Here is a 24,768-nt window from a genome sequence, read left to right as displayed (position 1 = left end):
GATAGATTTAATCGAAGTAGAGGCCAACGTTAAAAAAGGAAGGAAAAAAACATTTTTTTGTCGAGCCTGGTCACCGCCCCGTTATAAAGGGGACTCTCATACCATCCATCCATCGGGTTGGCGCGTAGCGCCGCGATAAGTGGTCAGCGCCCTTCGCTGGATTCTCTTCGCAAGCGGTCGCTTTTAAAGACGATAGTCTTTCTTGGGGAACTTAAACGCAGGAATTTTGGTCTGTCTTTCTGTCTGTCTTTCTGTTTGTCGGCACGTCCCTCGATTCAGCCACTCGGCCAAAGTTGAACCACTTGCCCAAGGGCCAGGCATATTGAACGGCTCACTAGGTTCATACTTGTGCACATTGTCGATCAAAAAGCAAACATTACGCATATCTGAGGCACAACATCACTAGATAAGCATTAGGTGGTGTGTTCCTTTAATAGAAGATGCATACATACGTAATTCTAAAGACCCTAGTTTCTTAAGCTGCGCTGAAAATGCGAGTGCGCGTTAAACTTGACTTCCTCCGTGCCCTCTGAACGAGCTGTTGTGTTTCGGTTTCGGTTCTGTATTGCACTGTACGAATGCCATGGGACGCCGCTTCTGGCATTCCTGTTTTAGCCAGGCGACGTGTAAATAAAAGAGTGTGTGGAGAGTACTCGTTGAGTGCGGACGTTTCTTCTGCTTCGGAGCTTCGCGCCAAACCGCGTGTTCGGGCTGGCTGGCGTCCCCGCCGGTCTTCGCCTGCTGCTGCGCCGGGACTACCAGCCCGCAACAGAGCATTCACGTCTTTCTGTTCGTCTGTCACCCGATTCAGCCACCCGGCCAAAGTTTAACCACTTGCGGAATGCCCAGCCATCTTGAACTGGTACCGCCGTTCATACTTGGGAACATAGTCGATCAAAAAGCAAATGTTACGCATATCTGAGGCGCTACATCAATATATAAGTAGTAGATGGTGTGTCCCTTTACTAGAAAATACATCGATACGTAATTCTAAAGACCGCAGTGTTTCTTAGGCTGCGTGGAAAATGTTAGTATTTTCCGGGCTGCGCTGCAAATGCGACTCTATGAGCCAGATGCGGCGATTCAACATAGAGGAGGAGGACACATGTAGTACGGCAGGCAGACGAGTATCGTCTTTCGGCGACATTTGCAGCGAAGCACGCAGATACGCGGCCAATTTTTTTGCAAGTATATCTTCGTTCTGTGCTTGCGTTCGGTTCATCTGCCAACAGGGCTTGTTGCTGAGCTAGTTGGTTCATAACTTGAGGAAAAAAAACATGGTTGATCCCTCTGTCATAGGAATCGGAATGACACGAAAGTAAATCGTGCCCTTACAGAAGTAACTGAATGTTTACTGTACATTGATATAGGAGAGTTCGCACAATGTATATTGATGTCTGGCAGCTATAGCACCGTTTAACGTGTATGCACCCACTTTGATGGTTGGTGGTACATCTCCATCCCGATTACTAACGTCCATGTTAAATGATTAAACAAACCCTTGTGGTAGCTGTAGTGGTTAACGGTAAAAGCGTATTCAGAGAACGAGGTGTGATAGCCAGAAGAGCGTCGCATATTGGACGCAGAACTTGGTCGCCATGCCGCGGCATGTTAAAATATGATTGAACACCACGGCCGGACTAGAGGGAAACGCAAAGTGCGTCGTGCCGCCCCGGTAGCCCGGCCGCGATTTCTCTCGGGGCGAGCGCGTGAGCAGGGAACGCGGTGTTACAGCCAGGTGAGGCAGGCGAGCGTCGCAGAGCTATTTTTGGTTTGGATTAGCGGGATGCTATGAGCGACGCCGACGCTTTTACAACGCTTGGGGTAAGGTCGCCACGTGGCGGTGTGTTAAGGCGTTGACAAAATTGAACTTCTATTGAAAACGCGCCGAATGGGACGGACGTGTAACGCGTTGGTGGTGCTAATCGCGGAGGCCATAGTACTGACGAATTACTTTACTTTACCGCTCCCAGAGGTCAACGCCACCCCGCCGACGGGGAGAGTGGTAGATATAAAAGGCGCGTTTGTAAAGCCTCTAGAGTCTGTGACCGTGGCGCAGTGGATAGCGTGCTCGGCATGTGTTGTTGCGGACCGAGCGGTCGTGTGTTCGATGCCCGTTGACGGAACTTTTTCCTTTGCCATCTGATCGTGTAAATTTTTTCGACGTCATTTCCGTGACGGAAATACGTCACCTAAGTCTTGGTGGACTCCGGCATAAACCACTTTCGTGTTAAAACTGTAATGACGCAAAGAAGACGGGGACGAAGCGAAGACACGAACAGACAGACACGGGCGCCCGTGTCTGTCTGTTCGTGTCTTCGCTTCGTCCCCGTCTTCTTTGCGTCATTACAGTTTTTCCTCGGTTCATCTGAATTGCCACGAGGATGCTGACGATAAAAAAAAAGTCAGAAACATGGCTGATAAAGTGGTGGTGTCTCTTTTGCCTGCGTACAGAGGAATTGTAGGAGGAGGCGGAAGGTGACGGGGAAGACAGTCAGGAATTCCATGTGATGTGTCAGTAGATCATGCATCATACGCTGTTGAACGAAACGATGGCTTTCTTTCTATTTACGTTGCAGCTAACGTTGCGAAAAAGCGTGTACCTTATAATAATTGGAATAAGTGCAAATACTTGCCTTAATTACTTCATAAGAAAATACAGCAGGAAATTCATGCTTTTCACACTTCAGAACTTCTAGCCACCCTACCCGCGCGAATAGCCAAGGAACTAGCGATAGACAAGTCGGGTTCTCCGCAGTAAATAGACCTTTTTCAAGCACACGAGCGCCCGCGCTCATGGGAAAAGTGTGTACGCCGCAGCAGTCGCCGCACCGAGCGCGCGGGCCTCACCATCAGTCGTGAACTTTTGTGTTTAACTACGACGGCCGCGCTACGATTTCCATCTGTCTAGAGTTCCCACGCGCCACTGTCCGACCAGCTGAGTGGTTCCGAAGCGTTATTATTATTATTATTATTATTATTATTATTATTATTATTATTATTATTATTATTATTATTATTATCATTTTGGCGTTAGCATGCCCTACGGCATAAATTAAACAAAAATATACAACTCGGTTTCCTAGACGAATTCCGCGAACGGTCATTCCAATTGGCGAATTGTGGATCCATTCGAAATCAACGCCCACCGACACTGTTGACGAGCACAAGGTCAGGCTCTTATATTTAAAGATTGCGCGAGACAGTGCGCACTTAGCGCGTCGCTCTTACCGCAGGTAACAAAAGATACGCTTTTGCCACCATTCGTTGACACTTACGGCAAATGTTATATTTTAGAAACGCTGGTTGTGTTTTCGCGTATTACCTCACATGTGGCCGCACTGTGGACATGTATAGTTTTGCTTGAGACCAATACGAAATTACCTTTTTAAGGCCATGGCGACTAAGTGCAGTTGGCAAGCGCACGAGTGTTCATAAATGCTCAAGCGAAAGACTGTCTCTGGCAATACGATGCGTCTCGCTGATATGTGTACATTACAAGTAATCGTTGAAGAAACGAATTCGGTTAGATGGCCGACATCTACATCTTTAACCTACATCTACGTCTTTTAGATGTAGGTTATCCTCGCGTAAATATGGCCACTGTCGCTGAACGTTTAAAGAAGGCGGTTTTGTGAAGTCCGAGCATGGTTGTAGAAATTCGATAGGAAAAAATCGTGTCGTATAAGTATTCTTTACATTCATTGGGTTTCTCACAGGCTAGGCAAGATTTGTGCCGCGGTGCAGAGAAAGAATGAGCGAGTAATAGACAAGATGCGGACCGACATTTGTTTCGTAAAACACACCAACAAGTTCGCTGATTGCCGTACAGGTGTGGTGCTTCCTTTTAGCTGCGGCGACTTCCACGTAGAACAGACGCGCCGCTGTGTTAGAGATTATTGGAACATAAGAGATCGCTAACTGGAGGCGCACCTCCTAATCTTTCTTTACATTGCCGAGAGTTTACGGTCGAATTTCGACGAATGCGCAGTTTTGTATCGGCACAGGAATGAAGAAACACGTCAATGATTGAGGCATGGCATATCGATAGCAGTGATAGCGCATGCGTGAGTTAATCGTCGATTAACTTGCATAAGAAGAAATCAAATGCCTTAACAGTTATCTGTCACGCGTGCCTTCACGCGTGCCGGATTGATAGGTTCGCCTATTGCACGGGCATGCGCCGATAACATTTCGTTTCTTTTTTTTTTTTCGCCGTTGTGCGCTTTTGCAGGTGTTAGTCGGCGTCTGTGGTGTCTTGACTTGTTCCTTGTGTCCGTGTTTGCACGACCTGTCTTTTAGAATGAATTCGGTATTCCAGCTCATATTTATTACATCTTGATGATATCGGCACGCGATAATACGCATGCTGCTTTACTGCTATATCCGATGCATTTCCGCTCAGTAATACCGACACTGCACTGTGTTAATCGTTTCGCATTTCATGCATAGAGATACATGCACATGCGTCCGGATGTGTGCAGCATTTACGGCGTAAGAATACTGAAGAAGCGGCGACGTGTGCTTCTCGTTTCGTGGTCCCACCGATATCAGGGCGCCAACGAGCAGCAGGCGAGCGAACAGCCGGCTCGCTCGGCGTGCACACTTTTCCCATAGTGGCGCTCTGGGATTGCTTGAAAATGGTCTATTGGAGTTCCGCGTGACTGCGAATGACGAATGGACGTGGGAAAGAGAAGCGCAACTGTGGCTCCTAATTGAGCCTGCCAGAAAGAGAAGAAGAGCGCGCTCGCAATTGGCGGGGCAGTCGGCTATTAAAGGTGTCTGAGTTAAATGTTTCGGTAAATCTTGCATGACGTGAAAAAAGAATGTCGACCGTCCGGTGGCGGAAACGCGATTGGTACCAACAGGTGAGCCGATCAGGGAGATAGTCAAAACAGCGGGACAGAATGCTTTGTGGGGGCCTAACGTATAAAAGGTATGCCAAATGGTTAGGTCATTAAAGCGCAAGATGAATCAACTGTTAATATAGGGGAAAGAAATAGAACCAAGGGTCAACTAAAGGTGCATCACATTCTCACTGAAGCAAATAAAGTCAATCAGTAAGTGAATTAAAGTAGTAATGTTGTGCGATTGAACCAAGTGTGAATTAACCGTGAATAAAATTCTGAGGCGAATGAAGCGTTAAAGTAAATAAGCTAGATCGAATGTGAAAGTAGGTGATGTAAATTAGCACCTCGGCGACAAAGTACCAGCAAGTATAGAGTCACTGGAAAATTTCAGAGTACCGCAAAGGTAGGCTGCACGAGGGTAATATTGAGCGGCGGCGGCCATTTCCCTTCCTGACCGTCCGGCGCGTTGGTAGCGTGTGTTGAGAAGCAACGTTACTAGAACAAGCTCAGTTTCATATCTCCGCCAGCGGAGGAGGGTGGTCCGAACGGCGGTCGCGAGAACTAGCGGCGCTGCAGTTCCGTCTTGCGCCACTATCGGCGCGTCGTCTGCTGCCACGGCATAACGCTGCGGTCCGCCGCGCAGTTGCTCGCGGCAACTGCGCGGCAACTTCCTTATTGTACTAGTTAGGTGGATACTTAGGTGGATATGCAAAAGGTCGTCTGTATGCATTGGCCCGCGTACGTTGTTCATTGATTGGTTAAGAATCCATGTTCGGTCTATATTGCCAAGCCCACTTCTTGTTTTATTTTGATGTGTTCGGGTTTGACCAGCAAGGACGGTTATCAACGCTCGACGCTGTCCGCGAAGCAGTGTTCGAGAAGCTTCGCATTTGTAGTAGATCGTTTTGATAAGATTGCGCGCCGCACGCGAATGTTCCAGCTTTGTTGAGAGATAACGCCGCCACCAGCAATATCGCGGGAAAGTTCGATAGCGCCTGTATAAAAGCCGACGCGCTTGACCGCTTGTCAGTTGATCGACGTTCGACGCTCTGTTCGCCGCTATCAGTGTATTGCTGTAGTTTGACTTTCAGTTTCCCGGCCACAAGTTGGGCCAAATAAAGAGTTTCATCTGGGACCTGCTGACTGCTGCCTTCGTCGACGTCACGACCCTGTGACAATATTTCAGCTGTTTACATTGCGCTTAACTTCCAAGCATAGGAGCTTCTAAGCGAATGAGGGTTTTTAGCGTAATTTTTATAACTACCACCACAATTTTAGCCGCTGCCGTCTAATCTAGACCAAGAACAACCCAACACGTTTGTAAAAGCCTTTATAGTGTACAAAGAAGCGTACTTACTCCAGATACAAAAACGTTCTAGAAAAACAGTACTCATATTTCTACAATTAATTGAAAAAACTTTCTCGAAAAACATCACCAATGCTTTGAAATGTTTACAAGACACGTTTTCGCGACGGTGAAAGGGATACTGACCCAAAATCGGGAAATTTTACGAGAACTCGGTAAATGAAATCTCAGTGTGCGATTACATCGAATAGATGTCATCTCTGAGCAATTTTTTCAGTGGATATTTGTATTTTCGGTGTCTCATCTTTCTACGTCGCATCCTTCTACGGTGTCTTAAACAATTCGAACAGATCGGCCGTGATGTGAGCACCGAGCTGTTATTCGCGCGTACTCTGTCGCTAGAAGAGTCGTCATTATTAAACTTCAGTTTTTCAACTTCACCGAGCAGATGTTCCATTCCCGCAGCACTTCTTACACTGTACGACAGCCGTTTGCGTTTCGTGCTGTAGCCGTTCACTAAGCAGTTAAAGGGACACTAAAGAGAAACAATGAATTGGTTTAGATTGATAAAGTGTGTTCGGAGAACTCATGTGTAGTTTATTTCACCACCATAGGTTTATTATTAGAGAAGAAAATCAAGTTCAAAGCTTCATTTTTAAATTTTGCGCCGAACTTTGTAATTCGTGACGTAAAAGACTTCAAAGAGCATTTAACGTAATTTGGCGCCACTGGCTCGACGAAATTTCCACAAACTCGTTATGCCAAGTCTCTGGCCCCCTCAGAGGAAAATGTACTTCGATTTAACCGATTAGGAACTACGTAGGCCCAAGCAGGCGCCGTCAATTATATGTGACGTCACGGCAAACGGTGCGGGAATTCCAAGGTGGCGTCGCCACCTGTATTTTCTTTTTGCGCGTTTTCTCGCTTATTAAGCGTCTTCGCGCAGAAAGCGTGGTGTTTTTGGTATCGTGGAAGACTACTTTACTAATGCGAGAAAAATCGTTTTTCTCTTTAGCGTGCTTTTAAACTGCTCGTCAACTACAATTATCTTTTGCACAAGTGAGCCTCCGTTCCCGAAGCAAAGCGTGGGATTGGGTTAGTTGGTATTCTGTTATTAAACTGCTCAGCGCAAAAAAATTGGCACGGTACACATAAAAAAGACGAGGACCAGCGCTGGTCCTCGTCTTTTCTATGTGTACCGTGTGAAAGCAGCCCGTTCCCGAGCCGGCGAGTGTAAAATATTCCGCTCATGTTGTTCGATACCTCGTCGTAAAATCTCTCGAAAATCCACTGCTTTAAAATCATAGCGACAGCTGACAACTGATCGAATGTCAGTGTGATGCAACTCTCAGTCTCGGTAGCGTATATAGGTAATCGCCTGCCTTTCGCTTTGCTGTTCTATTTCTGGCGGCTCCTCCAAACTGGGCGCTGGGCTTTCGCGGGACGCCGTGCGTTCTTTTTTTTTTTTTTTTTTGGGGGGGGGGGGGGATTTGCGCCTAAACCCCGAACATTTTGGCTTTGAAATGTGTGGTGAAAGTGCTGGGAACAAGCGCGGCACGGCACCGGGCGCGAGTTCCCGCTTTCCACGTGGTATCAAAACTTCTTGTCCCGCAACGACACGATGATAGTGCTTAACAATGTCGTCACTCTCAAAATGAACGTCACAGACCATGCATTTCGCAGTAAGCTTTCTATCTTTGCGATGCAAAGCTTGAATGGCGGAGGGTCTTTTGGAGGTCCGAAGAAGTGTCGTGAAGCGGACTCGTCGCTGCGGTAGCCGCTCTCTCAGCCCGGCGCAAAGCCAGTCGGCATACTGCACTGTGAATCTGTTCGCCCTCGTTACGCTTCGTACATCATGCACGTGTCTTCGTACAAGACGCTAAGCCTGGTTAAGAATAGTCGCAAAAATGACGAGCTAACAAAGCGCAGACGACGCTGTAACCCACGTGCGCTCGTACATCGGCGGCGCCGATCACAACAAGCACCAGCCGCGGTAGCTAAAGCCCCTCCATCACGTCTACTGCCTGGTCGGCGGAAAACTCATGGAGGGGCTTTAGCGGGAGCTAGATGTGACTGCAGCGCCACTAGTTCTCACGACCGGCACGCGGACCGCCTCTCCGGCGGAGCTTTTAAACTGAGTTTGTAACGTTGTTGAGAAGTGACCGATCTTTTCGCCTCGATGCCGTGTTACGCTCGGCGTAACTGCAATATGTGTGTGTGTTTCTTCAAAAGGATATCAGAAGGGATTCGAGTCATCGACAGTCTGAATTGACTGCGCGGTAAGCGGTGTAGTTAATGAAACGTGCGGCGAATGTTGCCATGTGCTCGCGAACTCTCTTCGTGGCTTCATCGGTCTCTTTTCGTTTCACGGCCGGGTGTGTTCGCAAGGTCCGGAGCTGTAGACATAGTTACATTAGCGTAATGACCGTGATGCCATTTACTTCGACACTTGGTGAATGTTGACTGTATGCGCTAGCTTTGCAGTCGGTGTTCAGGTTGACTTCATAGCGCATTCGAAACATTATCGAACATCGAGAACATTCAGCATTGCGTCCTTCGACTGATCGCTAACGCATACCTTACTTGCGCACCATGCTTGCTGTTCAGCTGCAGGTGTTATATGTAATAGAAGTGGTGTGTGTACGGTAAGTGGAAGTTGTGCGTGAAGTATTTGTCTCGGTTCGGAACGCCAGCAGCAGAACGCATGGGTGAATCGGCGTGCGGTAGGTAAGGTGCATCTTATTTTGCGAATACGTTGTCATTTCCTAACAGATACGTAGAAAATAGGCCATCAAAAATGACTGACGTCAGTACTCAGTTGTTCCATTTTCTATTTTTTGTCTCCTTAATATTCCCAACGTTGCAGTGCATTTGCAAATATTTTGCTGTGTTCCGACAGTTTTTTCTTTCTTTTTTTTTGGCGTTGCCAGCGCGTAAACGGCTGGGGTTCGGTTTTTGCACTGCTTTTAATTTCAACTTTTTTTTTTCGTAATGCAGTCTTGTTAAAACTTCCTCGGTGCAGTGCTTTATGTTATTTTGATCAGAAATAACACATCCCGAAAAGCTTTAACGCGCATGCTACTGCAACACAGTATGTATATAGATCTAGGGCTCGCATGAAATCGATTCCCTCAATGCGTGAGAGGATAAGCCAATTCTTCGAAGGGGGCGAATTCATTCCCCGGCCAACTATGCAGCCACGTACAACGACGCTCTTTGACGTTAATGTTTCCCACACGGAATGCAAAAATATACGAACTTCCCGGAGTAGCTCACCAGCAACGTTCGGTTACTGGTGAGCTACTCTCTGGCATCTGCAAGACGCGTTTAAAAAAGCGACGAAGTACTTCTAGGGACCGTGGTACTGCTAAATGTCCAGCCGCACTCTGCATTCAACGCGCCTGCACCCAAAGCGCTTGGAAGGGATATGGCGGTGAGAGTTCGCGTGATGCGAGTAAGCCAATCGCGTCGCCGGCGGCACGCGGAAAACAGATGCGATACTCTGAAAATTTTCTAGTGACTCTAAGCAAGTAGAACCACTGGGGATATCTAGCGGACAGAAAGAGAAGAAACAATGGCGTGTAACAATGCAATCTGAGACTGAGAACGTTGGAGCAGTTATTTTGTGAGTGTTTCTTGAAAGCATGAGTTCTTTCGTCTGCGCTCTGCTGAGAGTTCAATAGAGGGACTATAGATTTTCGCACTGATACCTGAGGAACGAAAGACCGAGTGGCCATTCTTTTTTGCCCAGGTGGAAACCAAACCCAGCTTTCGCCAACAGTTGACTCCGGTGCTGCTGTGCTTGGCTGAATGTGGTCGCGGACACAGGATACTGCGCCGGTACCTGCGCGCAAGGGTAATGTGCTTTGTGGCAGCAGGATCATGATATCATTGTGATTGCTTCATTTGCTATCATGTTTCGTATGACTTCTGACTTGGGGTGTTGTCCACGTTCGAAGACAGATTGAACGGCGAAATTTTTGTTTGTAAATTCTACGCTTTAATTAATAGCTTTGTGTCTGATAATCCCGAAGCTGAATCGTCGGTGCTCTAGCGTACGGCATAATTAATGCTTACTCCATGTATTTTACGTACAATCCTTCAAAGTCTATGAATACGACCAATGGAGACGCACCGAACAGTTGGCCTTTTTACTTTGCGTAATTATCGGTATCCTTTTTCCTTGCATCTTTTCTTCGCTCGGTTGCTACGACTCGGCACATTCACGGGTATGTGCCGTGTCCGCATCGCCAAGCAATGAGGGCATTGGAAAGGAGCGTATTTTGCTACACCCTTAATTGCTACTACAATATGCTCAAACTAGTCATGTAGGCTAGAGTACATCATTTTTTCCAAGTCGAAGGTCACAACGCATTCTCTAGGTCCACCTTTAGGTAGCCAGAGCCAAGGGTAGGCGTGATGTAAAAGTGTGAACGATCGGCCAATTTGTAAAACAGAAACCGAGGCATAAGTTAGTGTACAAACAAATGCATTATCCCAGCAGATACTGAAGGGAGAAACAAATTATCCCTGCGCGTTGGTTCCCATTGATACCCCCACACGAAAGTGGCGAATACTCAATGCACACCCTGATCTTTATCTCACGAGCAGTGTAGTACCTGACTCACGTAAATAACCTTTGCGACAAGGAAGTCATTGCATACCTGCGCACAGACGAACACAGAAAGTTCTCACCCCATCCATGCCAGGCGCGCTTGACAAGCGTGAGTGCTGACGAGCAGTGCGGCCCCGTGTTCCGTATTCAATGCACCGCTCGGGCACAAGGTGCCCGAGCGGTGCAGTCTTCCAACTAATACCGGCAGATCTAGAGGGTTTCGTTCCCCGTTAACCAAATCTTAGTTTTCTCCATATTCACGACCGCTCCAGACGCGTGGCAAAACGGCTTAGTCTTCCTGAACACTAATTTTGTCAGCATAAAAATAGGCTATGTCGTCATTTTAGCGTTAACACATTTTAAGCTTAAACAATATTAAAACGTCACCATTCGTTCAAACATGCTGGTCATGCAAATACTATAGGTAGCGGGAGAACTGCCCTTATGAGAATTAGTAGGGTGGTTGTACTGCACGAGATATGTCACCAAGCTACTATCCCTCGACCTTGGTAACGTGCTTTGCGTACTTTTGCAGTTCTTAATGCATGTGATGACATCGGTTTGTGGAGCGTTCATTCTTAACTCGATAAAAGTATCAAGGTGCCTTTCCTACGTCGAGGAATTACAGGAATAGAATTGAACTGCTCGGCCATTTGCGGAGTGGGAATGGGCTGAGTTCTGAGGAATTTAAAGGAATGGAATCGCGGCAAGTTCTAATTCCCCGGAATGGAATTGGAATGGAATGGAGGCGCCCATTCCGCAACACTAGTGTCAACAGCAGTTTTGAGAAAAAATACTGTTCCTGCGTATTCGTACATTTAATAAACGATTCCCTGTCCATATTATGAGGAAGAAGAAACGGGTGTACTTCATCGTGAACATATGAAAATGATCTTTGTTTCAAACGTAACTAATTTGGCGATGACGTGTTAGTCACCGTAAGGTTTCCAGAAATAATGTGCATCCAGCAAAAAAAAAGAAAAAAAAAAACATGGCTGAACCTTCCGTCACAGGAATCGGTATAACACGAAAGTGAAACGTGTCTTCACAGAGGCAGTTGAGCGTTTATTGTGCATTGATATATGAGAGCTTGTACAATGTCTATTAGTGTTTGACAGCTATAGTAACGTCAAACACAAACAAGGCCGCATAAAACGAACGCACAAGTATACTCAGGACGTGCGCGAACTAACAACTGTCAGAGTTGTTACTTTTTTGTGTTTGAGCAGCGTGCTTCTTTCACAAGCGCGGCCGCTGCAGCGAGCGAAGTGACCTTCGTGCGCTCTGTAATTTCAACGCAACCTTTGCGGTGAACGCACAGAACGTACAAACCACCCGCATCACGAGATAAGCGCGCGCACAGGTGACCACGCCCTGTAGGGCAAAGTACTGGTGTTATAGGTAGGAAGCGCGCGCGCATCGTAACCAGCGGGACGACGACCTTTAAAGCGCGCCCTTCGCGCCGTCTCGCTGGTTATAACAAGAACACGCTGAAATGCCACCGAGCTCTGAGTGCCGCCAGCGGTAAATGGTGTACAGTCGAACCCCTCAATAACGAAATCGCCGGAGAAGCGATTTTGTAGCGTTAGCTACACTTGCCTAGCCGGAGCCGATTTCGCGTGGGTCCTCATGAGCCGTGCTGCGCATGCGCGAGGATCAGTGCGGAGCCGGCATCTCACGCGCTCTCCGCCACCGCCGCGCGCTGCTCGCCGCTGCTGGTGGCGGAGAGCGGGAGGAGTGGCGTCGTAGCCGGGCAGACAGACTGGCGCCGACGCGCGCGACTCGCCGCTCCTGCTCTGCGCATTCGAGAGGGGTGACGTCGTAGCCATGGCGCGCGCAGCGATTCGCCTTCGCTGTGCAATCGCCGTCTGACAATGCGCTGGTGCCGCTTGATAGCGCCTCTGACTGGCGTTTGCAGGTGGGTAACGCCATGGAGGAGGAGAGCGCAAATGCTGCTCAACGGCGCAGAAGAGCCGAGAAGCTTATGTCATCGGATCCCGAAGTAGTTGCCTGGCAATAAGCGGTTCAGCGTACGAAGAATGAAGAAGTAACCTGACGTTGAGCAAAAATAAATATGCATGTGCCACATAATACGTATACCGTGTGTGTGTCATTGGAGCAGCAGTAAGCATGACGATCAAGCTAATCCTAGACAGTCTGGAAAGCTCAGAATAATCAGCTGAACCTTTGCTAACGCTACGTATATCCTGGCATAGCCGAGCTAAGCCACTGCAATTTTTTTGTTCATTGTGAGAGTTTCGTTGTCGCGAAAATTAAAAAATACGTACACCAGTTACTTCCCACAACGAAAACTTCTTTCAAGAAGCCGCATATTTTGCTCTGACGTTGCTTTGAAGAAGATTGACGGCTCGAGCCTCGCAGCTTAGTAAGCTTTGCATATAGCCTCGTCGTGAGTCGTGGGCGCCGAGGAAAGCGCGAATGATGTCGAAAGCATCAAGAACATTGAGCGAACTTACCTGCCTGCTGTTGCTTTCCTCACTCTTGTAGTCACCCGCATAGTCTTTGCGCACACTTTCGATGATGTCGTCTTCGCTGAGCTCTTCATGCACAATCAGCTCGGTGCCAGCACACAAAAAGTCGTGCAGTTAAACAGCGTCTGGTATCACCCCATGAACACGCGGAAGCGTGTCCCGTGCTTCAGCCAGTGGCTGCAGGTCATCGCTGCTTGCAGAAGAAACTCCCGCTTCCGTCTCTGGCATTTTCGAACTTCTGGTTGTACTTGTACGAGGTGAGCGCACAAAAGGCACGGACAATAGAAGAAAAGCACACACACTGGCGCCACTGTGTGGACCTCTCTTCTTTGGTCCGTGTCTTTTTGTGCGCTCACCTCGTACAAGTATGACCAACCAACTAATGTCCCTATATTTATATAGGGACCTTAGTTTATATAGACCTATCTAGACCTATACTTATATAGGGACCTATATAAAGATAGAGGGACTTTACAACCAACAAGCCCGCACCGCCACCCTCGTCGAACTTCTGGGTTCCCAACTAACTCATGGGTTGTAAAAAATGTTGCGGATCACAGCCTGAAACTTTCGTTATTGCGGGAGTGCTTTTTAACTTCGCTGTCGCGACGGGGCAAAGGCATTGAGCTCTATGGACGTCCGCCGGGCGCGCCAGATTTCTTCGTTGTCGCGAGAATTTCGTTCTTGAGGGGTTCAACTGTATATAAATAGCTCGCCGTCAGTGTGCTGAAGAACGTACGCTCTGTGGCCGCGTTGTTTAACGCCGCGCGCTGTGGAGCTAGGGGTCATGGGCTCGATTCCCAGCGACGGAACTCTTTCATGTAATTTTTTTCTTTCACATCTGTTAGTGTACATTTTACAACGTCATATCCGTGACGGAAATACGTCAGTGATGTCTTGGTGGACCCCGGCGTAACACATTCGTGTTGGTAAACAAATAAAACGATAAAACAACAAAGAATGAACGACGTGTCTGAAGTCACACTGCAAGCGCTAATCCGCGCGAAAAGCCCGTTCTCAGCGACGGAAACTCTTGAGTGTTATTCAAGACCTCTCCGTTGTACAGCACTATCGCGAAGGTCTTTCTGAAAAGTCAGAGACGTAAAAGTTCAGTTCGAATGCTAGCGACGCACGCCGGCTACGTACTTTCAATTGCGCCGGAACGGACAAATCGGCCCACCTTGCAGAAAAGTGGCGGCAACTCAAGCACTTTTGTGACATGCGCGGCGCGTCTGGCAACCTCTCCTACTCTAGCGCCGTGCTTGCAGCCAAGTTTATTGCTCAGATGGCGGGAATATCTAACGGCTGGGCGAGGAGCAACAAAGAGAAAGGGTAGGCGCATGTAACTTAATAACATGTTGAAATCACACTTCAACTCAAAAGATACTGATGTTCGTTGTCCAACAAGGTAACAGACACTCGCACATTCGTTTCGAGCCTTGCGAATCAAAAACGCTTCATGTATTTCACGTGCCTTCTTATCCCCACATCTTGTCATTATTTGGCAATCATAAAACATGGGGGTGCGCCTACACTTTGCACAGTCACTTGCCAAGTGACTACCCACAGTTCCGCGCACGAGATTGGGCGAGTTGGTCAAAAGCTTAACGAAATATTTGTGGCGCACCTGAGAACAAGAAAACCGAGAGAAGAGGCGCCTTATCCTGTCTTCTCTCGCTTTTCTTTTCTTGTCTCAGTTTCGCCACAAAAATTTCGTTAAGCAGTGTTAACTATAGGGTCACGCGCGCATCTTTTTTATATTTATATGTAAATGACCCGTTACACTTCTAACCACTGCCTTGTGTAGTAATTTAAATTTAGGCGCGCGTTAAAGAACCCCAGGTGATTAAAATTTACGCAGTGCTCCACTACGGCGTCCCGCATAATCACGGTTTTAGGGCGTTAAACCCCTACAAATGCTAATATTTGGTGCCCCGGCAACACTGGGCGCTTCCGCCATGTTTTGTTGGGCGCCGTCGCGGAATCGTCTGCTAACGGCTCCATAAGGAAAGGACACGAAGAGGTTGAGCAGCAGTCGTTGGCAGAGCTTTCGGGCCAAGAAAATGCGGCCGTTTTCTTCAACACCTAGAGCCGAATGGAGAACACAATGTCGGAGTTCTGCGCGCATAAGAACTCATCCGGACGGCAGCTGCAAGAGGCGCAACGCTTCGCAAAGCCGAACTGCTGTTCGCTAGTGGCTTCGCATTTGACGTAGACGTTCAAGAAAAGTGTTCGTTGCAGATGAGGTGCGACTCTCATACTTCTGAGATAACCGAGCACTGCAGTACTTCTGCATTGTATTTTCCACTCGAATATATACACGAGTCATGAACACTCGTCAGACATCGACACCACATTGTTTCTGCGTGACCTGTGCGACTCTCTGTGGCTTCATGGGCTCATTTCTTTGGTCACAGGTATCTCTACACTCTTCGCAATAGCGTGTGTTATAGCTTTTTTTCGAAATAAACAAGGCATGGACACGTGCATGAGCGGTGCGCCGCAAACAAAACAAAAAAACATGGTTGATCCCTCCGTCATAGGAATCGGTATAACACGTGCCCTTACAGAAGTAACTGAATGTTGTTCACTATAGATTGATATAAGAGAGCTTGCACTATGTATATTGATGTCTGGCAGCTATAGCACCGTTTAACTTTGATGATTGGTGTTACATCTCCATTCCGACGACTAACGTCCATGTTAAATGATTAAACAAACCCTTGTGGTGTAGTAGTTAACGGTGAAAGCGTAATCAGAGAACTAGGTTTGATAGCCAGAAGAGCGTCGCATATTGGACGCAGAACTTGGTCGCCTTCCCGCGGCATGTTAAAATGTGATTGAACACAACGGCCGGACTAGAGTGAAACGCAAAGCGCGTCGTGCCGCCCGGGTAGTCCGGCCGCGATTTTTCTAGGGGCGAGCGCGTGAGCGGGGAACGCGCTGTTACAGCCAGGTGAGGCAGGCGCGCGTCGCAGAGCTATGAGCGAGGCCGACGCTTTGACGACGCTTGGTTAAGGTCGCCACTTCGCGGTGTGTTAAGGCATTGAAAAAAAAAAAATTGAAGTTCTATTGAAAACGCGCCGAATGGGACGGGCGCGTAACGCGTTGCAGGTGCTAATGGCGGAGGCCACAGTAATGACGAATTACCTTACTTTTACCGCTCCCAGAGGGCAACACCACCCCGCCGACCGGGAGAGTGGAAGATATAAAAGGCGTGTTTAAAAGTCTCTAGAGGCTGTGACCGTGGCGCAGTGGATAGCGTGCCCGGCATCTGTTGTTGCGTACCGAATGGTCGTGGGTTCGATGCCCGTTGGCGGAACTTTTTTTCTTTGCCATCTGATCGTGTATATTTTTTCGACGTCATTTCTGTGACGGAAATACGTCACTGAAGTCTTGGTAGACCCCGGCACAAAACACTTTCGTGTTAAAATACTGATCGCGCGTTTCAGCTAAGGAGAGCGTCCCGAGTAGTATCTTTTACTGCACGCTGGCTGTTGATAATGTTTTGAGGTCGTAATCTATGGTGCGGTTTAGTATCGTCGTTCTGGTATTCTTGAATGCTATACGTGTGCGTTCATTGACATATTTTTTTAAATATTGCGCTCTTTGCTTTCTCATGCCACGGAGGCGTGCATAAACGTGTGCTCAGCATGCGAGGGCCCGCTGTCAGCGGAAGGATGAGTGCAATGATCTACCGAACAAACAGCTCCATCTACTGCACTGCTTCGTAACTCTTCGCTCCGTGGTCGCAGCGCACTCTGATCGAAGAAAGCAAAAGAAAATTAAAAGGAGAGGGATAAGGGGGTGTAAAGCGAAGGGCAGACGCGGCATGCGGACTATGTACTTCGGCGCACGCTGCCTTGCGAATACAGTTCAATAAAGCATTCCTTTTGGCTAGTTGTTAGAAGTTTAACATAGGTTACAGAATGTTGCGCTGCATGGGCGTAACAAGTGGGCACTAACTTCTGTGCCTCCGTTAGTGTCCCCCTTGTTACGCCCATGCAGCGCAATATTGCGCAACCTATGCCTTGCGAAGCTTGCAAAGCTTCGGCCTGCTGGAATCTTTGCGCCGATTGAGTGTCGTGTATGCAGCAGCACTGATTTTCCGCGGACGCGCACAGCAGCCTCTGTGGCACTGCTTACATACGTTTATATACGTAAATCGTTGCTTTTGTTGACCTGCAACACCGACAAGCTGATGTTGATCAATAATGCTTTCTTGCGTGTGCGACGTCGGCCGTCTGTATTGAAATGCATATATCGTAATATTGTTCTGCAAGTCTATAGCTTATGTTGCGGGCGAGCAACTTAACTGCACGGAGAAATAAGAAGTGAGGTTGATAGCGCTTTTGCGTGCGCCGACCATTTCCGAACGAAAGCGCAGTGCCGATCTTGTTCACGAAACAAGTTCGCCTAGGTACATTCTTTTTAAATGCGGAGCATTTCTTAGTCGCACATGCGGCGTCGGCGGCGCCGTCCACACCCCCACTGCGCATGCTCGGCTCGTCCAATGCCACCTAGAAAAAAAATGGCCGCGTATCTGCGTGCTTCGCTGCAAATGTCGTCTAAAGACGATAGAAGAGGCGCTGCGAGATATGGACACCATCTGGCAATACGTCAGGAAACATGAGTGCTGTGTTGCGGGCTGGTAATCCCGGCGCAGCAGCAGGCGAAGACCGGCGGTGACCAACGCGACCGGCGGGGACGCCTGCCGGCCCGAACACGCGGTTTGGCGTGAAGCGCTGAAGCAGAAGTAGCCACCATAGCAGAAGAAACGTCCGCAGTGAACGAGTACTCTCCACGAACTCTTTTACTTACACGTCGCCTGGGTAAAACAGGAATGCCAGAGCGGCGCCCCATGGCATTCGTACAGTGCAATAGAGAACCGAAACCGAAACACAACAATGAGCTCGTGCAGAGGGCACGGAGGAAGGCCAGTTTCAGCGCAGCTTAAAGGGCCCCTCACCAGGCCACATAGCAAACTTTAGTTAGACGCTGGAAGTTGTTATCTGCCGAATGAAGAGCAGTATGCCGCAAGAATTCTACAAATCGGTTCATTACGAGCTCAGAAAAACAATAATTTGTAGCGGCGCAAAACCATGATGCGAGGAGGCGAGTTTCAAACCCTTGCCACCCGCGCCGTGTAGCCTTAGCGAGCCAAATCCCTTCCCTGCCCTCTTCACTTGACACATACGCATGAACACGTCGTGCGCATGCATGGTCACGTGCGCATGACGTGCCCGAGCACGCAAGCAGCGTTGCACGGCCGCTACCTTTTTTTTTTTTTATGTAGCGGCCGCGGGCGTTTTGTCGGCGTTCTCTGTTGTGTACTGCCTGTTACTGCGGGACGGGCATGAAAGTTGAGACATTTGTACCGGGACGAGAGTGGCGGTATCATGAGCCAATGCCGCATTAACGTTGACTTGGACGCGATAGAATAAATGAGCATAATGAGTGCTCGAACGCGCCAGAACATTACTTTCGTTTCCAAGGCTGGCGTCTGCTCGATGCGCTAACCGCGGGGACACGAACGCATGGGAAAGGGAGGCACATCAGCCCCGCATCTCGCTGCAATTCACGAAAAAAAAAATGAAAAAGACGCACACATTCCCGTTGTGTGTCTCATTATTTCTCTCATATTTTATTAATCTATTCAAGCAACAAATTGCACAAACTACGCATGTGTCAAATAATTATCGCAGTGTCACGTGCTACTGTTGGCGACGTCAGAGCACAGTCGTCTACGTGAAGGAGCGACGTCACAGCACTACCATCTACGTAGGCCATTTTCTCATGTAGGTCATCCCCTCATTCTCTAAAGCGCGCTCCCGCGAGAGCAAGGGCAAGCAGCGTTCACCTTGAAATTTGACCCCTTTCCGCGGCGCGTAGCGTTGCAAATTTTGGCAGGCGTGATCGTGAACGCCCAATGTATGCATTGCGCTCGTTTGCTCAAAATTGTCAAACCTGGTGAGGGGCCCTTTAAAGGGACCGACAACTGATTTTTCTCGACCCAGTTTTTTACGGCGCGATGGGAAGCTCACCCTTCGTAGCGTTTGTAGCTGCAGTAGTTTATCCGAAAAGCACGTAATTTTATAAGCAGTATTTTTCGATCTGAAAGGCTCAAAACACGCATGGAGGCTTGCTCCAGCAACGCCGAGAATTGATAGCGATGCCGCTAGCCCTTGTGAAAGCTGTCGTTGTTCTGCTTTCGCAGGAGTTACTGTAACTATGCTTAACCACCTTTATTTTGAGCTGTCCAACCATTTTTGAAAATAGCAAGCTGTTACAATGAGATGTGTGGCTTTATACACCTTCCCGGTATTTGTACAACGTTGTGTGCGCCTGCGCCCAAGGTTGCCTGCGCCTGTGTCATGGATGGCTTGTCCCGGCGTCGTTACTCTCTCGATACACGAGCCAAGCCAAGTAATCGAAAACGTAACTGTGCATATGCACGGCCACACCGAGTAGCAGCGCGCGTCATTTCTGAGACGAAGTGTAGGTAGTAAAACCATGTCGCTCCAAAATCTTAGCGACCGGGAAACTGCGCGAACGGTTGCATGAGCACGCTCAAAAGTTGCTCAAGACGCGCTGACGAGCGTGGGATCATTACGTCACGCGAAGGCAGTGCCACTTTAATGCATACTACTAACGCAGGCCTATATGTATATTATTATGGAGTAATACCTTTTATATAAAGAAACGAACAATATTTCAATACTAACAAAAAAATCGTCGACCGCGTACAGCAGTCAATGGTCACGTGGCCGTCGGATCATTCACGTTTTTGCCGCCAGAGGCGCCACAGGTCATTTTTCGCGACTTTCAATTAAGAAACAAAAATATAAATCCATCTCTCACGAAAAAAACAGGGTCGGTTTGTGTCCGTGCAACGGACAATCTTTACATCAGTGGAGTCAACTCATTTCATATTCTGGGCAGTTGTCGGTCCTTTTAAAAAACTAGGGTCTTTAGAATTACGTATGTATGCATTTTCTATTAAAGGAACACACCACCTAATACTTACCTAGTGATGTTGCGCCTCAGATATGCGTAATGTTTGCTTTTAAATGCGAAGCATTTCTTAGCGAACCTCTGGCACTTTGAGCGTTTCTATCTACGTATCTATCTATCTATCTATCTAGCCGCCTACGTCTGGGCGCTCTCATGATCGCCTCCTTAACTTGGTATAGACCAAAATTTGCCTGGGAGGGTAAGAGGACTTGACAAATGTGACTGCCGGGTCATGACATAAATAACGTTAAAATCCTGTCGCGTACGTCGTCAAACCCTTTCCACTAGACACGTGTAGCACATACCCGTTTACCACGGGCCACGGTGTACGGGTATGCGCCACAGGTGATTGACAGTTTATGTCTACCCAGGAACGGCGAGAACAGACATTGGTAACTTAAATGCTAGAGAGTTAGGTAAAATCAACATCGGCAGCGTTGACACAACGAATGCGAATAATGAAAATTAGGATCCCAGCAGGAATCGAACCCAAGCATTCTGCGCGGCAATCAGGTATTCTACCACTGAGCCACGCCAGGTCTCTAAATTGGTTTGGAAAAACAGCCTACGCAGGCGTAATTCGGTGCAACGTCAATTGTGGTTTTGGTGCTGGCTATCTAATTTTACAAGAAAGCAATAAACACTACATGATACTCCTACATGTGTGCTCCTACGATACGGGCGTCATATCAGATTGACGTCTGTAGTTCCAGTGTTGGCTCCACTTTTATAGCAATCTAATAAACATTACGTTTGTATTCCTATGATTCAGCAAGCTATATTGAAGCATTGCTCGACCCCGAAGGAATACATTAACGAAAGTTACATATGATATTAACGAAAGTTACATATGATATCCACATCACTGCATCGTAAAGTGCACTTCGTTCACCAGAACGACGAAGTGTCCTCTTCATTCCTTAAGAGGCTGGGCGATGGCTTCATGCTGACCGAGGATAATGTCAGATTGATTGACAGCCATTTGTAGACTAGGCTACGTAGGCCACATACGCCCAGGTAGTCTACGAATATGACAAACACCATCCACTGATGTTGGTCTACGTAGCACTATCCAGGCCTACCGGCCTCGACGGCCCATGCCTCACCAACGTGGAAGGTGGCTTCAGGTTCGGACATGTCTCTGGCTCTGTTGACAGATAATTTGTCGACGAAATGACCGAGGCATCCACGAATTCCAACAGCTCTACTATACAACATACTTCAATACATATGGACCCCTCTTCACCACGGTCACGACCGGATTCTATAACAAGTCATGACCAGCTGCTGGTGCTCACTGATCACGGTGATGATGCCCTTGTTCAAGAACTGTCAAGAACCTCTTGCACACATGCACACGGGTTCGTGAAACGCGCGTGCGTTCTCGGGACACGTATAAGCACTACATATTAGCTTACCGCTTCTGGTGTTGGTAATACGCACGTTGTCACTGGCAGCGTTACCCAACCGTAAACAACTGCTTATATAACACATATGCAGCTCTTGAACATATATATGTGTGCGTATAAAATATATACAAATCTTTAGCGTCATTCTGTAACGCGTCGCTCAGTAAAAAAAGTTACGCCACAGTCACCTACCCGCCGCATGCTTCGCATAACATCGACTCCCACGGTACGGGGGATCTGCCGAATTTTTTGATCGACAATGTAAACAAGTATGAACCTATAGTCGGTGACAGCCTAAGAATAAATATAAGCTCCGCCCACGAGGCCGCATTGCTCATATTTTGCATACCTCCGCGCTGCAAACGAAGTAGTTCCTAAACAATGGCAATAATTTTCACGCATATAAACCTTATTTTGCAATACTGCACTGATACTGAAATAAAGAAAGCAAAGCTAGATAAAATAAACTATGAAGGCACGGAGTTCAGCGTCAGAATAACAATATAGCTGTTATTTAAATCGCAGCCCCCACCACGGTCATCTCGGAGTCTATACGAAGACGTAATGTACATCTCAAAGGTGATGTTTCTGAGTAGCACCTATTTTGGTATTAAAACAAAAAATGCCAGATTTAACATAAAACTTAAAATAAAGGAATCGTTATTTTATGGTTTCAAAGAACGAAACACGGACATTAATCGCATTTAACAAGGTCGTTTCTAATTTTTTTTTTTTTTTTGCGAAACTTTCGCCGCCAGTTTTCTTCACTGTCTGCTGTAACTATGGCAACTGTGACTCAAAGGGAAGTATGGCGAAGTGGTCCGAGATTGCCTTCGTTAATTTCGACTCTTGTGTTGCCGTTAATACCGCATTTACGTCTCTAGTCGCCGTGCTCGTCATCGTGTTTGAGCTAAACGCCAAGGCTTCATTTGACGTCTTGTTTCAACGAAATAAAAGCGTGTAGCACACATCGCGTTTAACTGTGGGGGTCATTGCATGCGTTACCGTTACTTTCACGCCAAGGAGATGTAGGCGGCTAAATTGGAGTTGACTAAAAGCTTTACGTGGGATTGTTTCTCCCCTCGACAACTTGCACTGGCACTGCCATTACCCCTTAAGACTTTGAACGTTCAACTTTTGAATTAATTTATTATTTATTTATTACATACCTGCGTCGCCCCAATCGGCATTACAGCAGGGTGGCACACATTTACTGGAAGAGCCCCCCCCCCTAGCATATATATATATATATATATATATATATATATATATATATATATATATATATATATACACTGAGGCTGCCATCGGTTGCCATACGACAAAAAATTCGGCAGATCCCACGCACCGTGAGAGTCGATGTATGCGAAGCATGCGGCGGAAAGGTGACTGTGGCGTCATTTTTTACTGAGCGAAACGTTACAAAGTGACGCTAAGGATTTGCATCAATTTTATGCGCACACATATACGTTGAAGAGCGGCATATGTGCTTTATAACCAGTTGTTTACAGTTGGGTAACGCTGCGTACGGCAACATGGGTTTACCAACACCAGAAGCAGTAAGCTGATATTTAGTGTTTGTCCTTGTGATGGAGAACGTAAGCACGTTTTACGAACTCGTGTGCATGTGTGGAAGAAGTTCCTGACAGTTCTTGAACAAGGTCATCATCACCGTGGTCAGTGAACACCAACAGCTCGTCGTGACTTGTAACTGGATCCGGTCGTGATCGCGGTGACGAAGGGTCCATGTGTAGTGAAGTATGACGTATTGTGCACCTGTTGGAAATCGTGGATGCCTCGGTCATTTCGTCAACAAATTGTCTGTCGATAGAGCCGGCGACATGTCGGAACCTGAAGTCACCCTTCGCGTTGGTGAGGTATAGGCCGTTCAGGCTGGTAGGCCTGGATAGTGCTAAGTAGACCAACATAAATCGATGGCGCTTGTCGTATTCGTAGACTACCTGGGCCTATGTGGCCTACGTAGCCTAGTCTACAATGCGGCTGTCAGTAAATCTGGTATCATCCTCGGTCAGCATGAGGCCATCGCCCAGCCTCTTAAGAAATGAAGAATACACTGCGGCGTTCTGGCGGGCTAATATCATACGTAACTTTCGTTAATGTATTCCTCCGGGGTCGTGCAATGCATCAATATAGCTTGCTGAATCATAGGAATACAAATGTAATGTTTATTAGACTGCTATAAAACCGGAGCCAATACCGGAACCACAGACGTTAATCTGATATGACGCCTGTATCGTAGGAGTATCATGTAGTATTTATTGCTTTGTTGCAAAATTAGATAGCCAGCACCATAACCACAATTGACGTTGCACCGACATTACGCCTCCATAGGCTGTTTTTTCCAAACCAATTTATGTACCTGTCGTGGCTCTGTGGTAGAATACCTGATTGCCACGCAGAATGCTTGGGTTCGATTCCTGCTGCGGTACTAACTTTAATTCTTTCCGTTCGTCGGGTCAACGCTGCCGATGTCGGTTTTTCTTCACGCTCTTCCATTTAAGTTACCAATGTCTGTTCTCGCCGTTCCTGGGTAGATATAAACTGTCAATCACCTGTGGCGCATACCCGTACACCGCGGCCCCTGGTAAACGGGTATGTGCCACACGGGTCTGGAGGAGAGGGTTTGACGACGTACGCGACAGGATCTTCGCGTTATTCATCTCATGACCCGACAGTCATATTCGTCTAATCTTCTTGCCCTCCCATGCCAATTTTGGTCTACACCAAGTTGAGGAGGCGATCATGAGAGCACCCAGACGTAGGCGGCTAGATAGATAGATAGATAGATACGTAGATAGAAACGCTCAAAGTGCCAGAGGTTCGCTAAGAAATGCTTCGCATTTAATAGGAAAAGGATATACGCTTCTCAAAAGACAGTTTATTTGTCAACGTTTTGATATCAAGGCAAAATTTACGAGGCTTCGATGCGCTTTTATTGCATCGCCCTCCGTGCAGGTAGAGCAAGGAAAAAAAATAAACAATAAAAATGTAGAAATGAAAGAAATCAGTAGCCAAAAGACCACACATACACACTCGGACATAGAGAAAAGACGCGCATCTT

At 47.5% G+C, this 24,768-nt stretch overlaps 1 protein-coding gene across 3 annotated transcripts in view; it reads left to right on the top strand.

Moving 5' to 3' along the window:
• Positions 1-24,768, top strand: part of LOC119384136 (synembryn-A) — a 545,950-nt gene that overhangs the window by 452,955 nt on the left and 68,227 nt on the right. For 2 of the 3 annotated variants that reach the window (XM_037652429.2, XM_037652428.2), the window contains one exon: positions 9,908-10,012. The exons of the other annotated variant lie outside the window; for it this stretch is intronic. In XM_037652429.2, the coding sequence (XP_037508357.1) occupies positions 9,908-10,012 (105 nt within the window). The remainder of the gene's footprint in view (positions 1-9,907; positions 10,013-24,768) is intronic. 3 annotated transcript variants of the gene reach the window in all.

This window comes from Rhipicephalus sanguineus, chromosome 2, assembly GCF_013339695.2.
Source record: "Rhipicephalus sanguineus isolate Rsan-2018 chromosome 2, BIME_Rsan_1.4, whole genome shotgun sequence".
NCBI classification, from domain to species: Eukaryota; Metazoa; Arthropoda; class Arachnida; order Ixodida; family Ixodidae; genus Rhipicephalus; species Rhipicephalus sanguineus.
The sequence above is the reverse complement of the archived record's forward strand: the minus strand, read 5'-3'. Positions and strand labels throughout refer to the sequence as shown.